The following is a 23,480-nucleotide window of genomic DNA, read 5'->3' as shown; positions in this document are numbered from 1 at the left end:
TTCAGAAGCTGAGGTGAGAATTACCTTGCTTGTTTCAGGGCTCTCTGGATCGAACTGGACCTGCTTAGCTGCGAGCTCCCTGCCTGTGTCCACGTCGTAGCACAAATACACGCGGCCAAAGGCGCCCTGGCCCAGCAGCTTTCCTCGGCGCCAGTTTATCGGGGCGCTCGGAGCTAAAAGAGAATAGCAATCACTTCTCTTTTCATTCCACTGTTTAAAAACAAAGGTAGGCTTTTCAAGGACCAATCTCCATCATACTGGGACTGAACCAGGTATTCTGCAGTTGAATAAACATGAGGTGCTCTCCCAGAGTAAGGAGCTAGTGGCAGAACCCTAATCAGAATCCAACCATCCAGACTCTCAAGGATCTGCTGGCTGAGGTCCCATTAAAATTACACCACAAAACGTTCTGCAAATGTATTTTACAAACCAGTTATTCAATGGGGTTGGTGAAATTTCATTCCATCAGCAGGTGGATTCTACAAAATCATTACCTTAAGAGATGATGCAGCAACTAGAGCAGCTTCCAACCCTTGATCTGTAGTTATCACATGCCTCAGATGAAGAAGAGCTGGATTAGCCCTGCTAAATCCCAGCCAGCTGGGAATGACTTAAACTTCTGGGACAACTTGAAGGACATTATTCTGAGTTTCTCTGCCTAGCTAGTCTGGGGTTAACATCTGTGGGAAGGATTTTACTGCAAGGCTCTCTCTAACCATAAAGATTGGAAGTCGTAATTACCTGCTAGACATTGATAAAGTAGGGACTGTGTTAGCACAGTGTGGCTATCTTCTTCACCTGCTGAACAGTTAGACTTAATAAAAATACCCATGAGACCCAGGTGAAGCAGCATCTCCAACAGCCCAGCAGGAGGTTCCATCCTCAGGGCACTGGGAACCCTCACATTCATAAGCAGCAGTCTCCTGACCCAGAGATTAATACCTGAGCCCAGTTTTTCAGACTGCGCTTAATCCCAAAGCATATTACTCAGAGATCAGTGCTTTAACTCAAACTTTGAAAGCAATACTACCAGACTCCTGCAGTTCAGTACATCCAATTATGTTGGATATAACAAGAAACTCTAAAAACAAAGACAAGAACCAGCCATCTGAACAGTGTGAAAATACAGAAGAGCTGAGAGATTTGCTTTGACATGTCTAATTTAATCAGATTTACTGCCAGTCAGTATTTTAGTGTGTTCCTTACTCTGCTACAAGCTTACTCTTCATTTTGATCCTTAAATTACTGTATGGGATATCTACAGTTCATCAATAATGACTTATGTTCCACTTATTTTTTATAATAGAAAGCTGTCCAACAACACAACTCAAGGATGCCATTAATACAGAAGTAAATCCTTCTACTAAAGGAGCAAGTGAAATACATACAGCTCTCAACTAATAGAATAACTGTAACCCAAAAGCCTGACTGAAAATGTTAATATAGCAAGAAAATAAACAAGCTTGTCTGCCTGTTTTAAGAACCCTGTATATCATCTAGATCAAGGAAATTTTTACTTCTTAGCTGAATTTGAAGTGCTTTTAAAGGAAAGGCCAGCTCCCAGAAGAAATCTGAGAACAACACTTGTCCTGTGGGTGTGACAAACAAGTCTCAAAGCCCAGCCAGGGAACGATGTGGCTGTAGTGGCTTGTTAAAGCCAGGCTCTGGCAATGTGCTGGGTCTGGAGCTTGCCCTCGCAGCCCTCCCTGCCCCGAGCCCAGGTGGCATGGCCCAGCAGCCTACACCTGGTGGCATGCCCAGCAGCCCCAGCAGCCCCAGCAGCCTACACTTGGTGGCATGCCCAGCAGCCCCAGCAGCCCCAGCAGCCTACACTTGGTGGCAATGTTCCTCTCCTGCACGCCCAGCGCGTTCTCGCTGTCGGCGCTCCGCAGGCGGCCCCGGGGGTCCAGGTACTGCAGCGCCAGGCCCAGGTTCTCCCCGTTGGTGCTCAAGGAACGGCTGGAAGGCACCAAGGTGAACAGATTCCCTTGGTGACGTCGTATCCGGGGAAACGTCCTCCGGCCTGGGGAAAAGGAACGCTTTTAGATAAATGCTTGCAAGGGGAAGGTAATGGCTGGGGGCTGAGCAGCAGGGAGAAAAGAGAGAAATCCCATGTTCTGCTCTGTTCCCAAGGAGCAGAATCTGCTTCCACACAGAAGAGATGAAAGAATATAACAGCTCAGGGCTGGTGCTGTCTGAGCTCAGTACAGCTTTGGATCATTCCCAAAGCAGAAGGCAGAGAACACTTTGTAATGCCCTCAGTGCTGTAAGATCTAAACTTACCTTCCAAAGGAAAAATCTGGCTTACAGGCTTTGAGCACAAGCTCAGAGTTTTGTTAACAATTACATATAAAATTACTTTCTAGATAGTGTGCCTGGACTTGCAAATAAAAACCATAAATAAAGATTATGCCAACTTGCACCTCATGAAATTTTGAGAGATTATTTTGCATAAAGCCATCTGGTTGAGCAGAGATGTAATTCTTTAACTCCCTGCTATATTTAAAAGATCCAGAAGCAAGTCTGCAATGCAAATTAGCAAAGTACAATGAATCTCTATGGTAGGAAAGTACTTATATAGGGCCACGTCTAACAACTACATCCACAATCCCCTACTCAGCCTGGATAACACCAGAAAGGACAAAGCAAATAAGAATTACAAAGTAAACAAAGAATTACAAACAACAACCATTGGTTTCCATGAAAATGTAGCATCATGGACAGCAGTATCAACCTCAGCACTAATTGCAAGGACCAGGGCACTTCCAGGCTCTCCAAACAGGAGTTTCACTCGAGCAGAGGCTGCCATTGCCTCACCTTTTTTCCCCAGCCTGGCATGGGAGGTCGGAGCCCAACTCACCGTCGTTGTAGTCCTTGTGCTGCATGGAGACGTTGTAGCGCCGAGGGTAGGTCCCACCCTTGCCCGCTTTGTCGTAGATCTGATTCTCACGGTCTGGCAGGAGAAGCAAAGACAAAAGTGAGGCTCCTTCAAAAAACTGAACTTCTAATGACAGAATTTTCCTGTAACAGCAGGTTTTTAGGAAGAGGCAATAAATAACTTCATAGCTTTCCCATCATCGTGTCCCTACTTCTTCTATTTATACAACCCCAGCAAGCAGGGAGGGCGGCCAGCCAAGAGCAGAAAATGTCTGGATCAAATAACCTTTGTACCAAAGACATACCTGAGAACTCCTGTCTATTGTCAGGAAAGCTTTGTGCCCTTGACATCCGTGACTTCCGAAAAGAAGGACTAATAGAGAAAGAAGGCAAAAGTAAGTTTTGCTGTTGTTTGGGGTACTTTTTTTGTTGTTTTATTTTTAAATGAACAAGTAGAGCCTTGTCTAAAAGAGATTTAAATACCCTGCAGCCAGATGTTCTCAGAGGGGTGGCTCCACACAGACTGCTCGCTTCAGAACTTTGTATTTATAACATAAAGCTACTGAAGCACCAGTTTGCTGGTCTGTGGTTGTGCCAGAAAATAACACAGCCTTAAGACATAGTTAATGCTCTTTAAAAAATACAGTAAGTTGTTTCCCTCCAAGAAAATGTATGAGATAGAAAACAGGATTTTATGTAAGTACAACTGGCATTTCCATCTGAGCACGCACATTCTCACCAGTTTGTACACTTGTACCTGGCTGCTCACCTGTCCAAGGACTGGCAGCTTCCTGACACTGAGTTTTCAGCACTGCTTAGAGGGTCCAGCATCTGCAACACAGAAGAAACCACACAGCAACATGAGTACAGTCCAGGGCCCAGGAGAGGCTGTGACAGAGGAGCAGAGCCCACAATTGCTTGCCTGCAGGATGTCCAGCTAAAGAAGGGAGTCTATAATTTTCCTTTATCTCCCACAGAAATTAGGTTCATATAAATTCTGAGACACTGCTTTAGTTGTTGAAGGAGTCTGCTATGAAAAATGCAAACTTTCGCAGCCTTGTGCTGCATTTTGATCCCAGCTGGCTCCAGAAGCAGTCTCTGCTGGTGCTGCTGCATCCACCTGCAAGTCGCCCTTTGGCCTCACTTCCCACTTTTCTGAATGGACAGCAGAGTTTCAAAAGCAAGAGCGCCACACAAACTTGGTAATAGGAAACCTTGTCACATGTGTGACAGCTCCAAAACTGCTCAGTCAGAGGTGGAGGGGCAATGCCCAGAACTGGGAACTGTTTCTGGCAGCCCAACAAAGGCTTTGAACTTACACAGCTACAGTTTGAGGCCGTTTAAATGCACAAAGCAGCACTTTTAGAAACCTAGAATGGTTTGGGTTGGAAAGGACTTAAGGGTCATCCAATTTCACTTCCTGCCATGGGCAGGGACACCTTCCACTAGATCGGGTTGCTCTAAGGTTGCCCTTGGACACTTCCAGGGATGGGGCAGCCACAATTTCTGGACAACGTGTGCCTCACCACTTAAAGCTGTTGATGCAACCACAGGCAGTGAGTATTTGGGAAAGGAAAAGAGGGCCCAGATGGCAGCAGAAGCCCTCGGCAGGTGTTGCAGGCTGCTCCCGAGCCGTACTCACGCACTGCTCGCTGGTCTCGGGGATGAACTCGCCCTCGCTGTGGATGCTGGTGTAGGAGCCCTGGCGGGCGATGCGCTGCTGCCGCTCGGGCACGTAGCCGGGCGGGGGCGAGCTCCGGCCCGTGCTCTGGGAGCCTGCAAGGGACAGCACCACGCTGCTGCTGGCCACGCTGCTGAGCAGCCAGCCCCAGCACCTCCATAGCAAACCTGCACCCCCACAGCAACCCCAGGGTGAACCTGACAGACCTGGAACCAGAACACCACGCTGCCTGACCTTACTGCACCGTACTCATGTCTGAGATGCTACGTGATTACTGCTGAAGCTCCTGACAAAGCAGCTCCTATTTCTAACCTCTCCTGCTCAACCTTGTGAGCATAATTCCAGTTTAATCATCTGTTAGTGGCACTACCTAAAGAGTTTCTCTTGTGCTACCTACTGAGAGAAACTTCACTTTTAGGGTTTATTTTTTCCTTGCAGATTTCAAAGAAGATGAAACTTTAGACAAAGGAAGGAAAAAACTCCCTTTTTGCTGTGACCTATCCACCTGCAGCTGCCACCAATTCCCACTGTGAGCTCCAAGAACTGCTGTGGTCTAGGCCAATCTGCTCAAGGTCACACATGAAGCCAGAGGCAGCAGGTGGAGATCAGCTCCCAAGCTGTGCTCCTCACAACACTGTCTTTAATTAACTGTGTGTACTCAGGTGCTAGGAAAGATGGGTAAAGATCAGCAAATATTCTCCCAAGGAAAATATTTTCTATAGAAGTCGTAATAAAGAGCGAAGGCAAGGAGCTGGGCGAAGTGGACTGAAAAGGAGAGCAAACACCTTTCAGGGGGCTGCAGAAGGAAAAGGAACAATGCTGGCATAGCTTAGAGTGCAAGGGGAGTGAACTACATGAACAAAAAAGGGATTCATAAAATCACAGGATCATTAAGGTTAGAGAAGACCTACAAGATCACAAAGCCAAGATTGCCAGGTCCACAGTCCATTGCTCAGAGCTACCACATGATGTCCCAAGCAGCTCCCAGGGCTCAGGAGCCCTTTGGAGTCCTTTGGAAGGGTGGGATAACCCCTTTGGAGGGGTGGGGCTGCCCCAGCCCCGGGAGCACTTTCACTCCTTCCGACAGATGCCATGGCCAGAGCGAGCCCAGGGCCTGCTGGCACCGGCCCAGCTGCTCTTGTGGAAAGGCCCCATCCCTGGGCAGGAAAAGGAAGTCGGCACTAAATCCATGTGTATCAAAGGAAGTGAGTGGAAAAAACACAAGCCCTGCCAGAATGCTTAGTAACTTTTTTCTTTTTTTTTCTTTTAAATAGAAGTTATCTTTACTTCCAAAGCTCCAAAGTGGTAACAACAGGCTCGGGCTGTTTGGAGCTCAGGAACCACACAGGTCCCTCTCCGGCTTGCAAAAAGCTTTAGCTGAACACTGCTTTGGACTGTAACTGCGTGACACGATACAAGTTGGAGAGCCTCTGTGCCTGAAACACCAGCAAACAGGGCACACTACTCCTCCAAACCAAAGACAGGAAAAGAGAAGGAAGAAGAAATTGGTGCAAGACCAAGCTATTGCCAAATTACCAGCAGACCTCTGACACAACTGGAACTCTTCTGGACCTCTTCATAATGTAATGGTCTGGTACTCTGGCACGTTCAGAAAATAAACCCAAAGGTTCTTGACTGATGAATGACAAGCTATTCAGAAAGCATTCATAAGCTGGGACAAGAGGAAAGTGTGTAACTGGGATACAGAAGGGGCCCCTTGTCACTGTACCGTTTACCCATGACAGACACTTGCCACAGTCTGTTGGCTTTGGCACCATTATCTGGATACCTCAGAATGTCAGTAAAGAAGAATATGGATATAGATATATTTTAAATTAAGTAATTTTGGCATTCAGTTTGTCTGTTACAGAAGAAATCTGGTGTTCAGACATGTATGGATACCACTTCTCAGGACCAAGGAATGTTGCTCTTTTTATGCATATTAACTTCAAACTAGGAAGGACAGTAAAAGTCTTTTTGTCCCCGTTTCAGTCACGTACTTCACAAACTTTCAGTACTTGTTTGTTTGCTGCTTCATAAAAGCAAATTGCACAGAAGGGGATCAGCAAACTCTCCACAGGATACAAGCAGGTTTGCTAGACAAGTCCCACGCTGAGAGCTACTGCTCTAGTTCACAAGGCCTTCCTTCTGAGCTCATCTCCCAGTCACCTCTGCTCAGAACAGTGTTGTTCCAACTCTGGTTTGGACCCCCCAGTATGGAGACTGTTATGCTTTAACCTGATTTATTATTTGATACTTTGCACTGCAAATACTGATCTAAAATCATGTAATAATTCTGCCTCAAGTTCACAGAGTTAATGAAACTATAGCACTCCTTTGCTACAGTGAAGAACTTGCAAACAGAACAACTCTGGCATTCCCAGCTCCTGGTACTGCTCTGTGTGACTTGCATCACTTGTCCTCGGGCATTGGCTCTGACAAGCCCCAAAATAGCTGTCATAAAAACAGTCATAAAAACTACAGAAGTCTTACATGAACACTTCCCCCAGATAGGAGTTCACTTAGATAATATAAACCCAAAGAAATGAGACAAAGGTACATATTACTCTGATTTTTATAATTACGTTTTGTGTACCTCTGATTTTGTCTTGTGCTCTACTCACTTGATAATTCTAGAAGTGAAAGTTGAGGCAACTCAGAATGTGGGACACTAGCTGGATAGGCAATAGTAATTTCTAGCAAAATGCCTGATTACAGGAGACAGGACAGATTCCAAAGCCCGACATAAAAAAAATCAAATCTAGGTTACATGAACTGAAATTGCCAATCTAAATAAAAAGCTTCATAGACTCACATCAGCTTTCCAAATTCCTAACCACAATGGCTCTGGCTTTAGGACATCCCTTTTAGCAGCTCCTCAGCTGTTCCACAACTTAGCAAGGAACTTTGAAACATTCTACTGTAAACATATTAAGAGCTTTTGAAAATGAACTGCCTTGTCCCAGAATAACCTTTCAATTTCTCATGGCTCTCCTAAATGCTGTCCATAAACACTAGTGCCCAAAAGCTACATTTCAACAAACAAAAACATGTAGAAGTGGCAAAAATACTCACTGACAGATAGATGCCTGCTTCTGGGTTCTGGCTGCTGATAGGGTGTGCTCACATCCCCTACAGACTGGGAAGTTTTAATCCTGACTTGCTTGGGCAGTCCAGAATGGGGTGAAGAACTGGTCTGTTGGGTAAAATGAAAAGAATAAAGCAAAATAAAGTGAGATGAAGGAGCTCAAGCATTCTGGCCACAGTTTCAAAAAATATTATGCTTAGTACCAAGAAAGTGCTGAGCAACAGTTCTAGAGCCTGAAATCTTTATTAATTCAGAAAACACAAACCAAAAGACAGCAAAAGAGCCAGGTCTACAATTACGGTGTAAAACAGGAGTCAGAGAACTAGAACAAGTGCAGCTCAACTCAAGTGCATGATTTGCAAGTCTGGGCATCACAAAAAAAAAGACTGGCAACAGGGGTGAACTGACTGAGGAAAGAAATGAGTCGCAGAAAGAGGCACAAGAAAATTAATCTGAGTGCTGCTCATAGACACAGGCTCCTGGTACAAGGGACCCAGCTACTGCAGTAAAGTTCATTTGCTTTCTGTACCTATTTGTGCCAAAGTCACCTTTCCATCCCCAGAAAAAGAAGAGCATGACCAAAAGAAAATCTGCATCCTATATTTCAGGAAAAATCATGCTTCCCGCTCCCTCAGTGGGATGCGATCATGCAGCCAAGAAACCTCCTCCAGGCCTGTGGGCTTTATCCCATGGAGGGCTCTCCTGCCAGGCAACTTGGAGCAGCAGAGGAAGTTGGAGGAGAGGGGGGGAAACAGTGGCACTTAGTGAAGGCTTTTGTTTCTGCTTTGAGTAAAAGAGGAAAAAACAGCTAATAAAAGGACATCAGCAGTGGCTGCTGGCTGGCGCAGGGTGAGATTTACCAAGTGTTTTCTGGTTATGCAAGGTTACATGGCATTATGTGACATATGGCTGCAGCCTGCAGGCACTGACACGAACAGAGGCCTAGAAAGAGATTGTCTGACCGTGCTGTGCCAAAAGTTGGGGCTACTTCTCACAGGATGTTTCCTGACAACACAGAACTTTGGCCTGACTGCACCAGGTCAGACCAAAGACCTTCTTGCCAAGTGTTGTGTAGAGAACAGGTAGCGGCAATTGCTCAGGGAAAGGGCACAGGACAAGGAACAGCATCATCCCCGCCTACACCTTCCCAGTCATTGGGAAAGGGCTGTTAACACTCCTGAAGCTATTTGTATTTCCATTACCATGGATTATCAAATTAAAAAATAGCAAGAAGTACATTTAAGTTATCATGACAGTGCCAAGAATTACAGGTGAGATTATTTCAAGAGTTGAGCTCCAGCTTGCAGAACTTGAATAGGGATAAACATTCCAGATTGACAAGCCACTACCAACAGAGCAGCTTTTTGTGTCACACTCTTCAGGAGAATGTGGTAATTTGCAAATCAAGTATCTAAGCTATTGAGGTCTTTGGTTTGAAAAGCTGCATGACATTATTCTGAAGAAAAAAAAATAGATATTGGTTGAGTGAACTGTGTTTTCCAGTCACAGATCAGGAATAAGGGAAAATTCTGACTCCTTCTGCCTTCTTCATCTTGTAGTTCATTCATTGTCTAAAATGGGCATCTTTGGGAGCTTGACTTAAAGATTTATTTCTGATCTTATGATCGTGTCTGCTAAAAAAGCAAACTACATTGACACTCACTGCCACAGCCCCGTGTGGTAGAGGAGAGTGAACCAAGAGAGAACCCAGTTCACATTGGGTCTGAATTCACCTCTATTAGCAAAGGCAACTCCGTTTCCAGAGCCAGGCTGGACTCTGCATTAGGGCTACAGAGCTGAAAAATCACTGGAAGCTGTCCCCAGACTTCTCACCCAAGGAGAAAAGTGATAAAGACTTTTCTTCAAGGATAACTGTAATCTAAAGGCAAAATGATTCCACACATTTTCAACACTGTGCTATTAATCAAAGCTAATAAAACTTCTCTGCAAACCAAACTCTTTGAGTATTTTCTGCCTACAGCCACTGGGTATTTGATATAAAGTGGCCTTCACATGACAGCTTAAAAAGCTGCAATGTTTTAGCTCCCAAACAGTTGCTGAAGTCAGTGAAAAAACCCAACACAAAGAGACACCTATAGCTGAGCCAATGCAACGAGGATCAACACATGCATTTGTGACTGGCAAGAGTGATTTTATAATCCCTGTCGCACTCAGTTAATGCTGCCAGCATGCATTAAGTTTTAAGGGTAAACCCCTTGATTTTGGTGCAGTCCCAGAAGCTGTTACTTACATGGTTTCTGTCCTGGGACAGCAATAGTATCCTCAGGCTTTTCACATTTGAGCTCCTGTCTAAGAGATCCACAGCTTTATCCAGGTCATCTTGGTTTTTCAAAGGAATAGACAGCTGCAAATCAAGAGCATGGAAGAAAATCATTAGAAAAGACAGAGAAAAAGTCTACTTCTACAATGTGTTGTTTAAATACAATGGGTATTTAAACAAATATTAGAAAAATATCAGACTGCAATTGCTTAGTTGTTCCACAAATTTTCATTCCAATACTGTCTTACTGTCCTTTTTAATGAGGTTTTCCTCCCATGTAAGAGAAATGGCTGGCCCTAATGCAAACTCCTCTAAAGCATCACCCACCTGCATTTGCTGCTTGCAAAGAACAGGGACTTGTCAGCCCCTGACTCTCTGATGAGAAAATGGTCTCAGAATACTTATGAATCCAGAACTAATGATCACAGGAAAATAGGGTTTCATGTAGAAAGACAGTGTCCTAAGCAACAGCAGAACAAGGCAACAAGATGCTGATGTCCGTACCACACACATCAGAGAGCTGCCTTATCAGGACCAGCACATTTGCCTTTGGATCAGAGATTCAACAACGGTTTGTATTAAAGAAAGACCCGAAAATTAAATTTCTGGGTAGAGAACTTTGTGATGGGGAAAGGAGGAGTCATGCAGAGAGCACTGACAGCTCAGTACCTCGTTGTTCATGTAGTGGAGGTCCAGGGGCTGCCCAAAGGCAGTTTTCACTTTCTGCTGCACGTCTTCGTAGCGCACGGGACGGACAAACGGGATAATCCTGGGAGAAAGAGAGTCAGGGACTCAGTTCAGAGATACACTCGATAATGCAATCAAATCACATGGCTGAACCATTAAAAACACATTTGAATGGTCTCCTTTCATCTGCAAGCAAGTAGTGAACCTTGCAAATTTAAATTTATATGCATTATTTCAATAAGGGAGTATTGATCTCTGCCTCATTTCCATCAGTTTGTCAAAATGCAATATTCAGCTGGAGATTTCAAACAGAATCCCTTTGTCCCTGGGCAGAAAAGAATTCTTTTTTGAATAAATGTCTTTCACATAACAGGATACAAATGCCCTGTGCACCTTGGCTTAAAAAATACCACCTGCTCTGGCACAGATGAGACATTGCCACAAAGAGCTGGATTGCAATCACCAATTAACAAAGTTGTCACGAGGCAGAAATAACAGGATACAACAAGGTCTCCCCTGAGTCTACTCTTCTCCAGGCGAAACAATCCAAGATCCTCTTCACACATGAACTATTATAATACCTGGCTATACTTTTTGTCCTCAGTTGGAAGATTAGTGTTCTTTCAGACGCAATTTCTGCTAGTTAACTTTCAGGAAAAAAATCTGTTCCAATGAAAAAGCTTTCAGGTTTTTTATATTTATCTCCCTCCTATTTCTTTTGCTACATCAGCACACTACAAATGATCAGAGGACTGTTTGCACTTCCAGGTTACTGAGTGGACCACGGAAACTCAAGACCTGTTCTTGCTCACAGAGGCAATTCAGTGAGACCCTGAATTATCTCACAGGAGTTTGTGGGGAAAGGGAGGGACAGGGGCTTTCTGTAGGGGCCATAGATAGAAGTGTGCCTGCCCCTGGGTCCCTGGCAGTGTCCCAGGCCAGGCTGGACAGGGCTTGGAGCAGCCTGGGACAGTGGAAGGCGTCCCTGCCATGGCAGGGGTGGCACTGGGTCTTTGGTGGCCCTTCCAACCCAAACCATCCTGGATTCTATGGCTCTGTGATGAACCCGTGCTTTGGAGAGAAGGCTTGGCTTCCCAGCCATCCACCCACACAGCTTCATCAGCCCTGGCTGTCCTTTCAAGAGATGCAGCTTTTGTTTTAAACTACCCTTGTGTTAGCTGGCTTCCTCAGCCCTTCCCATGAAGGGTTATCCTGCTACCAGACCTACAACATTCAGCTGTTTGGAAATAATTGTCCTTGTTAAAAAGCAGCCCACAATAACATTTTCTACATATTCCTAAGAAACCCATACATGAAATCACAGTACTCTGGCACCACACAAACGCCATGTGGCTCTCAGTCCCTCATAAAGGCTCCCTTTCTACACTCAATGCTTTCAAAAGCAGAGCTGTTCTCAGGTGCCACAAATTTTATTAGTTTAAAAACTCTGTGCACTCCTCTAACACAAAATCATGGACTGCAGGGCTTAAGGAGCCCATTCCTGCCTGACCACCTTAAATATTTGTGGTTAGATCTGGCAGCTCCAGTGAAACCAAGCACACACACTGACATTCTGGTGCAAGCTCCCTGTCTGGAACTGCACACTGTGCTGGGAGCAGGGAATTCAGGCAAGCACAACTGCATAATTAGACTGACATACAATCAACCTTTTCATTTTAGGGAGAAAAAAAAAAAACAAACCGGAGAAAACCCCTCTGTCCCCCTTGCAGACAGGCAAGATGATAAGCCTGTGGTAACAGAGTGACAAGTAATTGTGACATGTCCCACTGTGGCTCTGCTGTTGTCCCCACAAAGCCCCTGACACAGAAGAGTACTGAGCAGACCTGGCTGACAAAGGAGGAAGCAAATCCCAGTGATGATCACCTGGAAAATTTCTCCCACAGCACAAGAAGTCACTGACAGAATTCGTCACATAGAATTTCAGTGAAAGAAACAGTTCAAGTTTTGAGGAAGAGTAGAAATTATTCTCCACAGCCTGCTTTGCCAACAAAGAACAGCTCTGCTTTCCTAACAGAAATCCCAAAATCTGACCAAGGAGGAGCTTCAACAACTCGGCCAGTACCCTCTGCTAGAACGGACTGTGAGGATCACTACAGACAACTTGTCCTCCTGTGCCACTGACATCAAATTTGCATTTTATCTTGAAATTGCCAACCACTTCATGTTGGAAGTACTGCCTGGCCTGGGAGAAACCAAAGGATTCCCTCAAGATGGCTGTGAAGATGGCACATACATTCACACTTACAGCCCAGTTAATATCTTCCAAAATGTGGACACTACAACCCAGCATCAAGATCATGTTTTCCCTCAGTGAGAGCAGACCCAGAGACCACAGACAAGCCTGGAGCCTTCTCGTTCACACAGCCACAAGTCATTAAATGTTTCAAGAGTTCCTCTTGAATTGATAGCAAATAAGAGGTTTTCTGGGACCTACTTTGAAGTATTTCAGCATTTTTATCCATTGTAAACAATGCTGTAAAAACCAAAACTACTATTTCAGTTATTTCAGGTTTTTTTTCTTGTAAAAGAATGTCTCTCAAAACCAAATATCAGAGGAAATAACAAAGAAGCTTTTACACCAATGAAAAAAAAAAAATCTTCCCTTGCTCTATCTATTGCTCAATCACAGCAGGGCAGTGATAGTGACAGGGCATCAGGAAATGAGAAACTAGAAAAGAATGATGCTGATTTGATCAGCTTCATTTGGTTTCAGTTAAATGAGACAAAATGGGAACATATCTGAAATAAGACTTTCAGGGTGAACTTATTTCAGGCTGGACAGCTTTAAAAAATGCTGCAGTTCACTTACACATAAATGTTATGGAAATAAATCAGTTCTTTATGACACACTGATCCCCAAAAATAACCAAGTTGTGTGTGAGCTGTTTGCTATTGCCTTCACTGTGTGATTTCCACTCAGGAAAAAGGAAAGCAAGGCCAACAAAATATTTAAGCTAAATTACCGATGACTAAATTACTCTCCTAAGCAAAGAAAGCAGTGAAGGCCAACTTACCGTCTCTCCCCATTATGCTCAAACTTTATCCTGACATCATTCTGCAGGAGGAAGAACAAAAGGTGAGCTCATAATCAAACTCTGGCACACACAACAGCACACAAATGCCATATTATGATTTTAGTATTTTAACTTTCTCCACAGAAGCTGAAGCAGACTGTGGAAACAAGTGGCTGATACATGGACACAGCACGTGAGGAATGGAGAAACTGCTGAGGGAGGAAGAGAAGGAAAGCGTAAAAACTAAGCTGTGATTTTTGTAAACTGACACTTAAAACAGAGGACATTGAAATAAACTAAAAAAAAAAAAAATCTTTAACACTGCATGGGAAAAATGTGAAATTCAGTCCTACCTGCTTATTAAGCTGAAGGCAATTTTCTTTAAGCATGCTCAAAGCATGCATGGCAGAAGACAGAGAGTGAATGTGCTACATTTTTTATTCCTACTCCTACTTTTAAATTTTTATTCCTATTTATTATTCTTTATTCTTAAGACATGGACTAAATCTCTGCTTTTGCAAAAATGCAACCCCTGAAACTCAGAGCTACAAACAGGTTGATTCTATGTCGTTCTAAGGTTTCAGCAAAGGGGTCATCACCGCCATCTGATAATTAAAAGCACCAACTGTGCAACCAGCAAACTCAGAAGATGCTGGGTGGCATGCAAGAGTCAACAAGCTGAACTTTCAACTCTGGACATTGAAGTTCAAATCCCAATTTAGGTTAGAAAGATAAAAATAAAAGGGAAAAATCTACTCTGATAAGACTCCATCATTTCTGCTGCACAATTTATGTGATTGGAATAGATTAAGCCATCTGTGAAAGCCTCAGACAATAGGCAATCATACATCTAGGAACTTCAAAAAAAATGTGGCCAGGAAATGCTCTTTAGCTGGAGGAAGTTTCTGGCAGGCCCAGTGGTCAAGAATGCAGTTCAAAAGGACCCATGGAGTCCCTGGGAGCACACGGAATTCCTGCAGCATGGAGCAGGGAAAATGACCTTCCCAATCCCAGCAACGACCAGCTGCAGGTGCGCCACTCACACATAACTTTAAAGAGTGTTTTTTTAGAGTGGGAAGAGAAAGAACTTAGTCTAGAACTACTCCAAAATGAAACCAATTCTAGAGAACCCATTTGAATTGATCAGTAAAGGAACAATGCAGCAAACAGCACAGGAATAACATCCTATAAAGGATGTCTACCAGCCAACTCCAGATCAAAAAATTGTTCTTAGACATTGATTGAAGGAACGATCACTTTAGAGCAGGATTTTCAGGAAAGTAAGGCCCTGGTTTTGTTTTAACATTATACTACTTTAAGTAGTCTGGACTAAAGGAACTAAACAGGACAGTTTGGATGAAATGGAATTCACACCATTTTTCAGATTAAATTTCTGACGTGATTTAGGCCCTGGAGCAGCTAAGTGACATAGCTCTCACCAGCTGAAATTAGACAACACTAAAGGATCCCCAGACCTCTTTGGAATCCTCTCTGTAACTTGCTGGTACTCAAACAAACTCCAAACTTTTTCTCAACTCCATTGCTTGCTTTGAAACCTGTAATTTGGAGTAAAGGAAAAAGGGGATGGAATTTGGAATTTATCACTTCACTTTTTCAAAAGGACCTGACACTGCCCATTCATGTCCACTTATCAAAGATCTAAGAAAAGGTGGTCAGAGTGATCTTGGTGTTCCTATTCTAGAGAAAGCCCAGAGGAGCTACGTATCCAGTGTTTTCAGTTTCCCTTGAAAACAGTGAACCCATCACTTCTTAAAGCAATTCACTTAAACTGTCCTCAGAGATATCAAAAAGGCAAATCCAAGTTCAGCACTTCAGTGTTCCAGCTCTGAGATGTGGTATCATAAATCACAGTTATAGATTTTGATTTAAGCCATCTCTGGATTTCTGTTTCAAAGTGATTTGGAAAGGATTTTTTACTACTTCATCTATGGATTTGTCCAACACATTCAAGGAAATCCCAGATCCAGTTGAGCAAGTAGATTATGAGCAGGCAAAGCATAAGGAAGAGAGACATGAACTTCAAAGCCTGCTCCAAAAAGCTTAAACCTGTAACAGGAATAAATCTGAGAAGAGTTATTTTACTGATATAGGAAACTTCTGTTCATGCCAGTCTTCCTGCCAGTAACTTGATTTAATTTTGAATGACAGTAATGGACAAACAGTTTTTGACTAAAATTGTTGCTTTTGCTTTGAGCATTTCATTTAAATGACATTCAGCATCTCCAGACAAAGCTGCACTATTCTGTCCTTCCTTCTTCCCAGAACATCAACATCATTGTTTTCTCCATGAAAAAGTCTAGAGAAAAGTGGAATGAACCCAACAAGAGCTCAAAGCATTGACCCACCACTCCTCACCTCGGGGGTCACAGACTGGTTTGTGTTGAGAGAGACCTCAAATCCCAGCCAGTGCCACCCTGCCATGGCAGGGACACCTCCCACTGCCCATCCAGCCCTGCCCTCCTGCAGCTGAAGGCCTTTCCCCCTAGTCCTGACCCCACAATAAAAATGCACACACTGCCACACCAGGACAGAGTCAGGGAAGAAAAGCTTTCCCCGCCTCCCACCTGCTTAAAGGAATTCCATAAAGTCACTGCACTTGAAGACATACTCCTAATTTATAATGGCTAATATGAAAATGAAATCAGTTTTCTTACCGGGATTTTTTTTTCTTCCACTGCAGAGGCACACTGGTTCATTATTGCAGGGCTGCCCAAGAGGGGGGAACTGCTGGCATTGTGTTTTTTCTTTAACAAAAGAATAAAGTAACTTTAAAAAATGGAAATTTGACTGTGAAATCAGAAAGCCACTTGCTAAATTTTTCAGCTGGGTAGACCAAACCCCATAAAAAATACATATGGGGAGAATGCAGTATACATACATGTATAATGTAATATATACGAAATATTTTATTAAACTACATAAATGTATAGCAGATATATACAGTTTATATGATATGGTAGTCATTAATCTTATATTAAAATCAAGGAGCTACTTCCCACCTGATGCTTTGGCTGTTGGAAGCACAAGACAGAGGCAAGGCTGTGAGCCAGTCAGATCCTCCTGCCCTGTCCCTTCTGCCCTGGTCCCCAGTTCAGGTATCACTGCCTGCCCCATTACCTGTCTGTTGGAGTGAGCAGTGTCTTTGTTCTTCATGGTGTCATACCCAGGCAGCCGGTGACGCCTGCCCATCTGGAGTGCCACCAGGTCCTTCATGATGGACTGCAAAGCCTCTTGTTCATCTGTGATTCACAAGAATTTCAGGAGTAAGTTGTCTGAGTGAGCACCAGCCAGTTCTGCACCTCTGACACTTCTACACCGGTTTTCTGCTGGCTCACAGAGCAACAATCCTTTTTTAGGACCTTTGCAAATACACTGTGATTTAATTTAGTCATAAGAAAGTCCAAACTTAACTGAATATCGTGACATAATAAACTGACAGATAAATGTTAAGTCACTCATCCAATACCATAGAAGGACCTGGCCAGAGTACAGATGAGAATGAATACCCCCAGCCCCTAATTCTGTTCAAAAGTCTTCACAATGAACAATAAAACCTGGACAGATTTGCTAGACCATCACAGGTCATTTAGGAAGGGCAAACTGATGTGCTTCTGTCAAGGAAAACCTGGTAAAAGTCTGTTCTTTCCCACTTTATATCCTGCTAACTCTGAATTCTTGCCTGCTAGTGGAACAAACCATGGCCAGTAGAAAGAGAAATGAAAATCTGGACGAAGATTCATCTTGGAGTATCTGTGAACACAAATCCACTTGCACTGATTGCCCCAACACGTTCCTCTCTTCCCTCAGAACAAGCTGATGGAATAAAATTCAAACCATTTTATGAGATTTCAAGATCAGCACAAGGAACACTGCTGGCAAAGTACAATGCAGCAGGTTCAATTCAAGGTTTCTTGCCTTGCAGCTATATAAAAACACACATTGATTTTTCTCTTGTATGTTCCACTAAGAATTACTTTCTGAGGATTCCTGATGTAACCAATTTAAAGTATTCCCTCCCATTGCCTGTTCACTTTGAGAAGCAATACTTAGCATAACTTTGTGCTTAGAGAAAAAAACAAAGATGTAAAAGGAGAGAAATACACAGTAGCTGGGCTGTGATGGATGGCACATGAAGGTTTAAAAGCTATGGAAATGAATCCTTTCCTTGAGCATGGGTAATGACCCTAAACTCCTTGATACTGCAAAAGGTAAAGGAAGCTGCCAAGTGAAGTTCTGTCCAAAATGGGACTGCACTGGGCACTTGGCTGCAGGCACTGTGCCACAGCTAACAAAGCAGCACCTCATGCTGTCACTGCTCCTGGCACACTCCAGCCCTCTGGATTGCCCGGCTGCTGTCTCACGTACCGAGACTCATAAAGGTTTTAGGAATAAAGTGCTGTTTCCTTGGCAAACAATACACCCAGTTAAATCCTTCCTGGTATTAAGGCATTACTTAGGCTTGGAATTTGAAGCAATGATTTGATCAGCTCTGGACATGCCCAGGAGAATCTGCCCTTTCTAAAAGAGTTTGGGAGGACCTGAACCCTAGTTTTGAAAGAAAAGCTTTTTTTTTTTTGATAATTGGGACTTCTGGAAGTGATGTGAGCCAGATGAGGTTCTCCCAGCCCTGCTCCCACGATGGTGTGTCAGGTGTGCAGTGCCTCCTGCACAGCTCCTCCTTTCGTCCCTCACTATGTCACTTTGAGACGTTTGAATTGAAATGAGCATTTCTGAAGCTGATTTGTAAATAACTGAAACTTAATTTTAAGAATCCACCCTGGCTACACACTCATCCCTGAATTCATGGCAATGGTTTGATGGGTAAGCACTTGCTTTTGGAAGAGTTGTCCTGGGAACAGCTGCTGAACAACAATTGGTACTTCTCTGTAAAAGGGACTCAGTGGGACTATTTGTTTCTGCAATTTCATGTTGTGTATTTGTTCACGAGTCTTTCCAAAGCAGTTAGCTTATGTTTTATGCAGAAGGCTGGCTTCATAATTAATCAATGTCTGAATAACAAACTAGATTTTCGCAATGCTTAAAGATGACAGATGTGGGACACATACGGTTTGTAGAGCACGCAGGGAGCGGATCCTGCTACAAGTTAAAAGCAGAACGGGAAAAATACACCTTTTGTAAGGAGGAAACATCTGAAGAAGGCCCAGTCAGAACAGAAGTCACATTAGGATTATCTTTGCTAAAACCAATGGTTTCTGCCCAGGTCTGTTTTAGCTTTCAGAGGATCCCAAAATGGTTTGGGTTGGAAGGGACCTGAAAGCTCATCCAGGGACACCTTCCACTGTCCCAGGCTGCTCCAAGCCCTGTCCAGCCTGGCCTGGGGCACTGCCAGGCGTCCAGGGGCAGCCAGAGCTGCTCTGGGCACCTGTGCCAGGGCCTGCCCACCCTCCCAGAAAGGAACTTCTTCCCAAGATCCCATCTATCCCTGCCTTCTGGCAATGGGAAGCCATTCCCTGTGTCCTGTCCACTCAGGCCCCTGTAAAGTCTCTCTCTACCCTTCTTGCAGGCTCTCTTCAGGCACTGGAAGGCGAGTCCTAACTTGGTCCTGAGAGCACCCAACATCTCAGATACATCCACTGTGGACTCCAGAATGTTGCACCAGAAACATCAAGCCTAGACCAGATCATGAAAGGGAAGGAACAGAAATCTCCCAATGCATTTGCAGAAGGTGTTAATTACAGAAAAAAATCTTAAAAAAGGAACGCAGAGCAGAGAATATAAAAAAATCCAAATCAAAACCCACCAAATCTCTGCTGTCCAAGACAAGCCAAATGAGACAATAACCACATTGTGGCAGCAGAGAAGGGAGAGCACTCCTTGACATTCCAACTGCATGTGAAAGAAGCAAGCGGTGTAACACAACCAAAGCAAGAGGCTGCTTTTTGAGAAGCACATCAGCCAAAGGAAATAAGTGCTGGGATCTATCTCAGCACTAAGTAACCCCTTGTGGGATGAAAATCTGAAGAAACAGCTGTGAATGAAGCTAAAGCTCCAGGTGGGCAATGGCACAACTTTTTCCTTTCTTTTTTTTTTAACTTTCCAACTTTACAGTTGAACATTTAACCTTTTACCTTTACTGGAGTGTCTCCAATTTACTGGTATTCTTTCATTTTGATGGTATTAGGAGCAGCCTTGGAGTCACCTGACCGACAAAGGCTGAAACCATGCACAAGAAAATACTACAGCCTATGGCCTGGAACATCACCGACCTTCCTACCACCCAAAACACTCAGGGAAGAGCCGGGCTACAAGTTTTCCACTACAGTGCAGTTTGGGTTTGGCCAGATACCAGGAGGATGAAGAAGAGCTTGTCTTGGCAGAGCTCCTTTGGGCAAGAAGCAAACGAGCTAAGAAAGCAGTTTATAACTGAGGGCTGATGACAAGAAATCAAGTCCATCAAAGAATATGTCTGGGAAGAAGAATTCTCCTCTAAACAGTATCATTACTGGAAAACAAAGATCAATGGTTGCAATGGCTGGCTGCAGGTGTTCTACCCGAGCTAGTGCCCTGCAAGGTCTGTATCTTACTCACTGCTGTCATTCTAACACCAAAATATTATTTATCTTCATAATATGGGAACAGTCAATGTTCTAACAAAGGGCATGGAACAACTTCAGGTGAGTTTGAATCTTATTATACCTTTTCTAGTAGTTTTACACTAAGCTATTGGTTCCCTACTACTAAACCATACATCCTGTAATTCACCCCTATGTTGATGAGGTAGGACATGACAGAATATTTATCTCTTAAAAGGATAAAGTCAAACACTGATCTGAGCTTGTGCAGGGAAAAATTGTATCTGGTGAGGACAGCAGAGTGATGGATTCAATGCTGAGAAGTATGAGTACTTCTTTAGTTCCATCCCAACAGAGGATTCTCATAGACAGACTTGGAGCAGCACGTGGAGCAGCATTACATTAATTGCACAATGCAGAAGCTGCTACAAATGAAAATGAAGCAATTTTTGGAGTACTGAGAGACCCTGTTTTGCCTGGTCTCCAGTCGGTCTGGGAAACACAGTTCTGCTTTGTGCGGGAAAGATGTTGTCCAGGAAATGCTTTTCATGTTTTAAAAACTACACTCAAGGATTTTTGTAACTTCGATAAAAGCGAACTGCTGCTCACAGAGAAAGTTGTTCCTCTCCACAAAGCATTTACTTCAACCAATCCGTGGTTTATTACACAGGTCTGAACAAGTCAGAAATGGAAACAGTTTAGAAAAAGGAAAAAAAAAATCACAAAGTTAGAAGCGCAAAAGTATCTGCATATGTTTGAACCCCCCTTATCTGGATCGTGTTTTATATGGTGTCACAGTGGGATACATGATGCCACTTTGGTGTAAAAGAGAAAGTGACCACATCTGTGTATTTGTTATCTACCACCACAACAGCAAAGCTGGTTTGGGCGAGTGATTGGCAGATCCGGGAACAATAAGGAAATTTTAGACAAATTGTGTCTATGTTAAAGGCCTCAAAAAAGCCTTGAAAAGAGTTTCATTTTGAGTCCTTTGCCATGGGCAGTTTTAGTGGTACCAAAATGCTGCTGTGTGCAAGCTTCAGGAAATCCCAAAGGACCTGGCTTGTAGAGTGAGAGGAAAAACCAGAGAGCTCTACGAGGCTTATGCTCGCAGGATGCATTCAGGGTCCCTGTTCCATTCACAGGTCAGGGGAAAGGCCTGGGCTGTGGGGTTTGAGGCTGTCCCGGGCTGTGGGGTTTGAGGCTGTCCCGGGCTGTGGGGTTTGAGGCTGTCCCGGGCTGTGGGGTTTGAGGCTGTCCTGAGCTGTGGGGTTTGAAACTATCCTGGGCTGTGGGGTTTGAAACTATCCTGGGCTGTGGGGTTTGAGGCTGTCCTGGGCTGTGGGGTTTGAGGCTGTCCTGAGCTGTGGGGTTTGAAACTATCCTGGGCTGTGGGGTTTGAGGCTGTCCCGGGCTGTGGGGTTTGAGGCTGTCCTGGGCTGTGGGATTTGAGGCTGTCCCGGGCTGTGGGGTTTGAGGCTGTCCTGCCCACGGGCTCAGCCACGCTCCCTCCGCACTGTCGCTGGGTGAGCCAAGGGAAGGAAGTGACACAGGCAGGAAAAGCCAGCGGAGCAGGGAAGGCTGCAGGGAGCAGGGCCTGCGCCCCCAAACCCGCAGAGCTCACCCCACACAGCTCAGGGCCGCAGATCCCCCTTCTCCAGCCTGCCAAGGAGTGTCCAGAGGGAAACAAACCCCAGGAACCGCTCCAGGTGAGTGGCTGAACCACTGGAGCTCCTGCAAACTCTGCCACCAATCACCCCACGCGTCCTTCAGGTGGGTTATGGAACACCAGATTATGGTGGAACGGTCCATGAAATTGTATTTTTTCATTCTGCCCTCACATGTTTACAAACACAGGTCCAATTGCTATTGGAAGACACTTTCATGGAAATCCAAGTTCCTACTTCTAAACCATTTTAAGTATAGAAGGACCCTGCTACTCTAAACAGAGTGCATTACACTATTCCTCTTTGTAGCAGAGAAATCTAGTGATGGATTTGCATGAATTTGTTGTATTTACAAATCAAAACAGAGTAAAGAGATATTGAAGTAGTTGTAGAATAACATTTGCAACGCTTTTTGAATTTAAAGTATAAAAGCTAATTATGCATACAGACTAAATGAAGGAGAGTCTCAGAAAACTAAACTTGGTTGTTGGGAAGAAACGTTTAAGTTGTAGCCCATGAAACCATGAAACTCCAGACTTAGAAAAGCAGGAATTTCCTTGCCAATAAGCAAGTATAAGTTAAGTTCTGGTTTAGAGCAATCAAAAGTTTAATTCTAGCACCTCTCTTTAAGCTGAAAAAGAAATTAGGAAGCACAAGACCCCCTCCCTAAGCAGTTCTTTATACAGGACATACACTTCAAATCCAAATTAATTTTACTTAATCAATCAAATTCAGTCATGGCAACTCCTCATAAGAACTTTTTCCTCTTGAAAAAGAGTTCTTCCAACTCCGTTGCTTGTTTTTACATGTGGCTGTCTGGGCTAAGAATGGCAAATGAGAACTCGGGGGGGGGTTCCATAAAGGCAAATCTTTCGTGATGGACTCCCAAGCTGCACTAACACTAGAAATGTCTCCAAGTCAGCTTGAGCACAACTCCCGTCCCGCAAGAGCCGCGTCGGGAGCGGAGAGCCCCGCGCTCGGCGGGGCACCGCACCTTCGGCAAGACCCGACTTTTGCCACTTTAGCCAAATCCTAGCAAATGCACCGCTCCCCCGCGGCGGCCCCGGCGGCGCCCCGAGCGCGGCGCCCGGAGCGGGGCCCGGCCGACCCCGCGCCCCGTCCCGCCCGCAGCGGCCCCGGCCCGTGACGCGGCCCCGGCCCCCGGGGCTTCTCCGCCGCTGCTCACCCATGTCCGCGGGCGGCGGCCCCGCTCGCGGCGGGCGCTGCGGAACGGCGCTGTCACCGCCGCGGCTCCATGGCGGCCGGGCCGAGGGGAGGGCTCACAGCCGCCGCCGCCGCCACATTCCCAGGCCCCGCGCCGCCGCCTGCTGCCGGCGGCCGCGCTCCGGGAGCGGCGGGCGGGCGCTGCGGTGCGGCCCGGTGCCCGGTGCGGCCCGGAGCCCGGTGCGGCCCGGTGCTGCCCGGTGCCCGGTCCGTGCGGGCCGGCCGCGCCGCCGCCGCCCGCAAAACAAACCGCTCGGCGGCCGCCGCGCACCCGCCGCCTCCTGCCAATCACAGCGGCACCCGCCGCCGCCCGCCAATCAGCGCCGACGCGGCGCCCGCCCGACGGCGCTGCTGGCCAATGGGCGCGCGAGCAGCCGCGCCGCCCG

The 23,480-nt window shown here is 45.1% G+C and overlaps 1 protein-coding gene across 2 annotated transcripts in view; it reads right to left on the bottom strand.

Annotated features, from left to right (window-relative positions):
* Window positions 1-23,197, bottom strand: part of MAP3K3 (mitogen-activated protein kinase kinase kinase 3) — a 33,480-nt gene extending 10,283 nt beyond the window's left edge. For both annotated transcript variants that reach the window (XR_014950192.1, XM_085561650.1), the window contains exons 1-13: window positions 23,057-23,197; window positions 16,788-16,909; window positions 16,325-16,414; window positions 13,650-13,690; window positions 10,597-10,696; window positions 9,898-10,011; window positions 7,634-7,754; window positions 4,520-4,653; window positions 3,647-3,708; window positions 3,183-3,250; window positions 2,861-2,953; window positions 1,832-2,023; window positions 25-173 (exon numbers count right to left, since the gene is read on the bottom strand). Coding sequence is in view for 1 of the 2 variants with exons in the window: in XM_085561650.1 (XP_085417776.1) it covers window positions 25-173; window positions 1,832-2,023; window positions 2,861-2,953; window positions 3,183-3,250; window positions 3,647-3,708; window positions 4,520-4,653; window positions 7,634-7,754; window positions 9,898-10,011; window positions 10,597-10,696; window positions 13,650-13,690; window positions 16,325-16,414; window positions 16,788-16,909; window positions 23,057-23,060 (1,290 nt within the window). In the remaining variant the exon portion in view is untranslated. The remainder of the gene's footprint in view (window positions 1-24; window positions 174-1,831; window positions 2,024-2,860; window positions 2,954-3,182; window positions 3,251-3,646; window positions 3,709-4,519; window positions 4,654-7,633; window positions 7,755-9,897; window positions 10,012-10,596; window positions 10,697-13,649; window positions 13,691-16,324; window positions 16,415-16,787; window positions 16,910-23,056) is intronic.
* Window positions 23,198-23,480: the final 283 nt, after the last annotated feature.

Source organism: Lonchura striata, chromosome 27 (assembly GCF_050655825.1).
Source record: "Lonchura striata isolate lonStrDom1 chromosome 27, ASM5065582v1, whole genome shotgun sequence".
Taxonomy (NCBI): Eukaryota; Metazoa; Chordata; class Aves; order Passeriformes; family Estrildidae; genus Lonchura; species Lonchura striata.
Note: the sequence above shows the minus strand (reverse complement) of the source record. Positions and strands in the feature narration are given on the sequence as shown.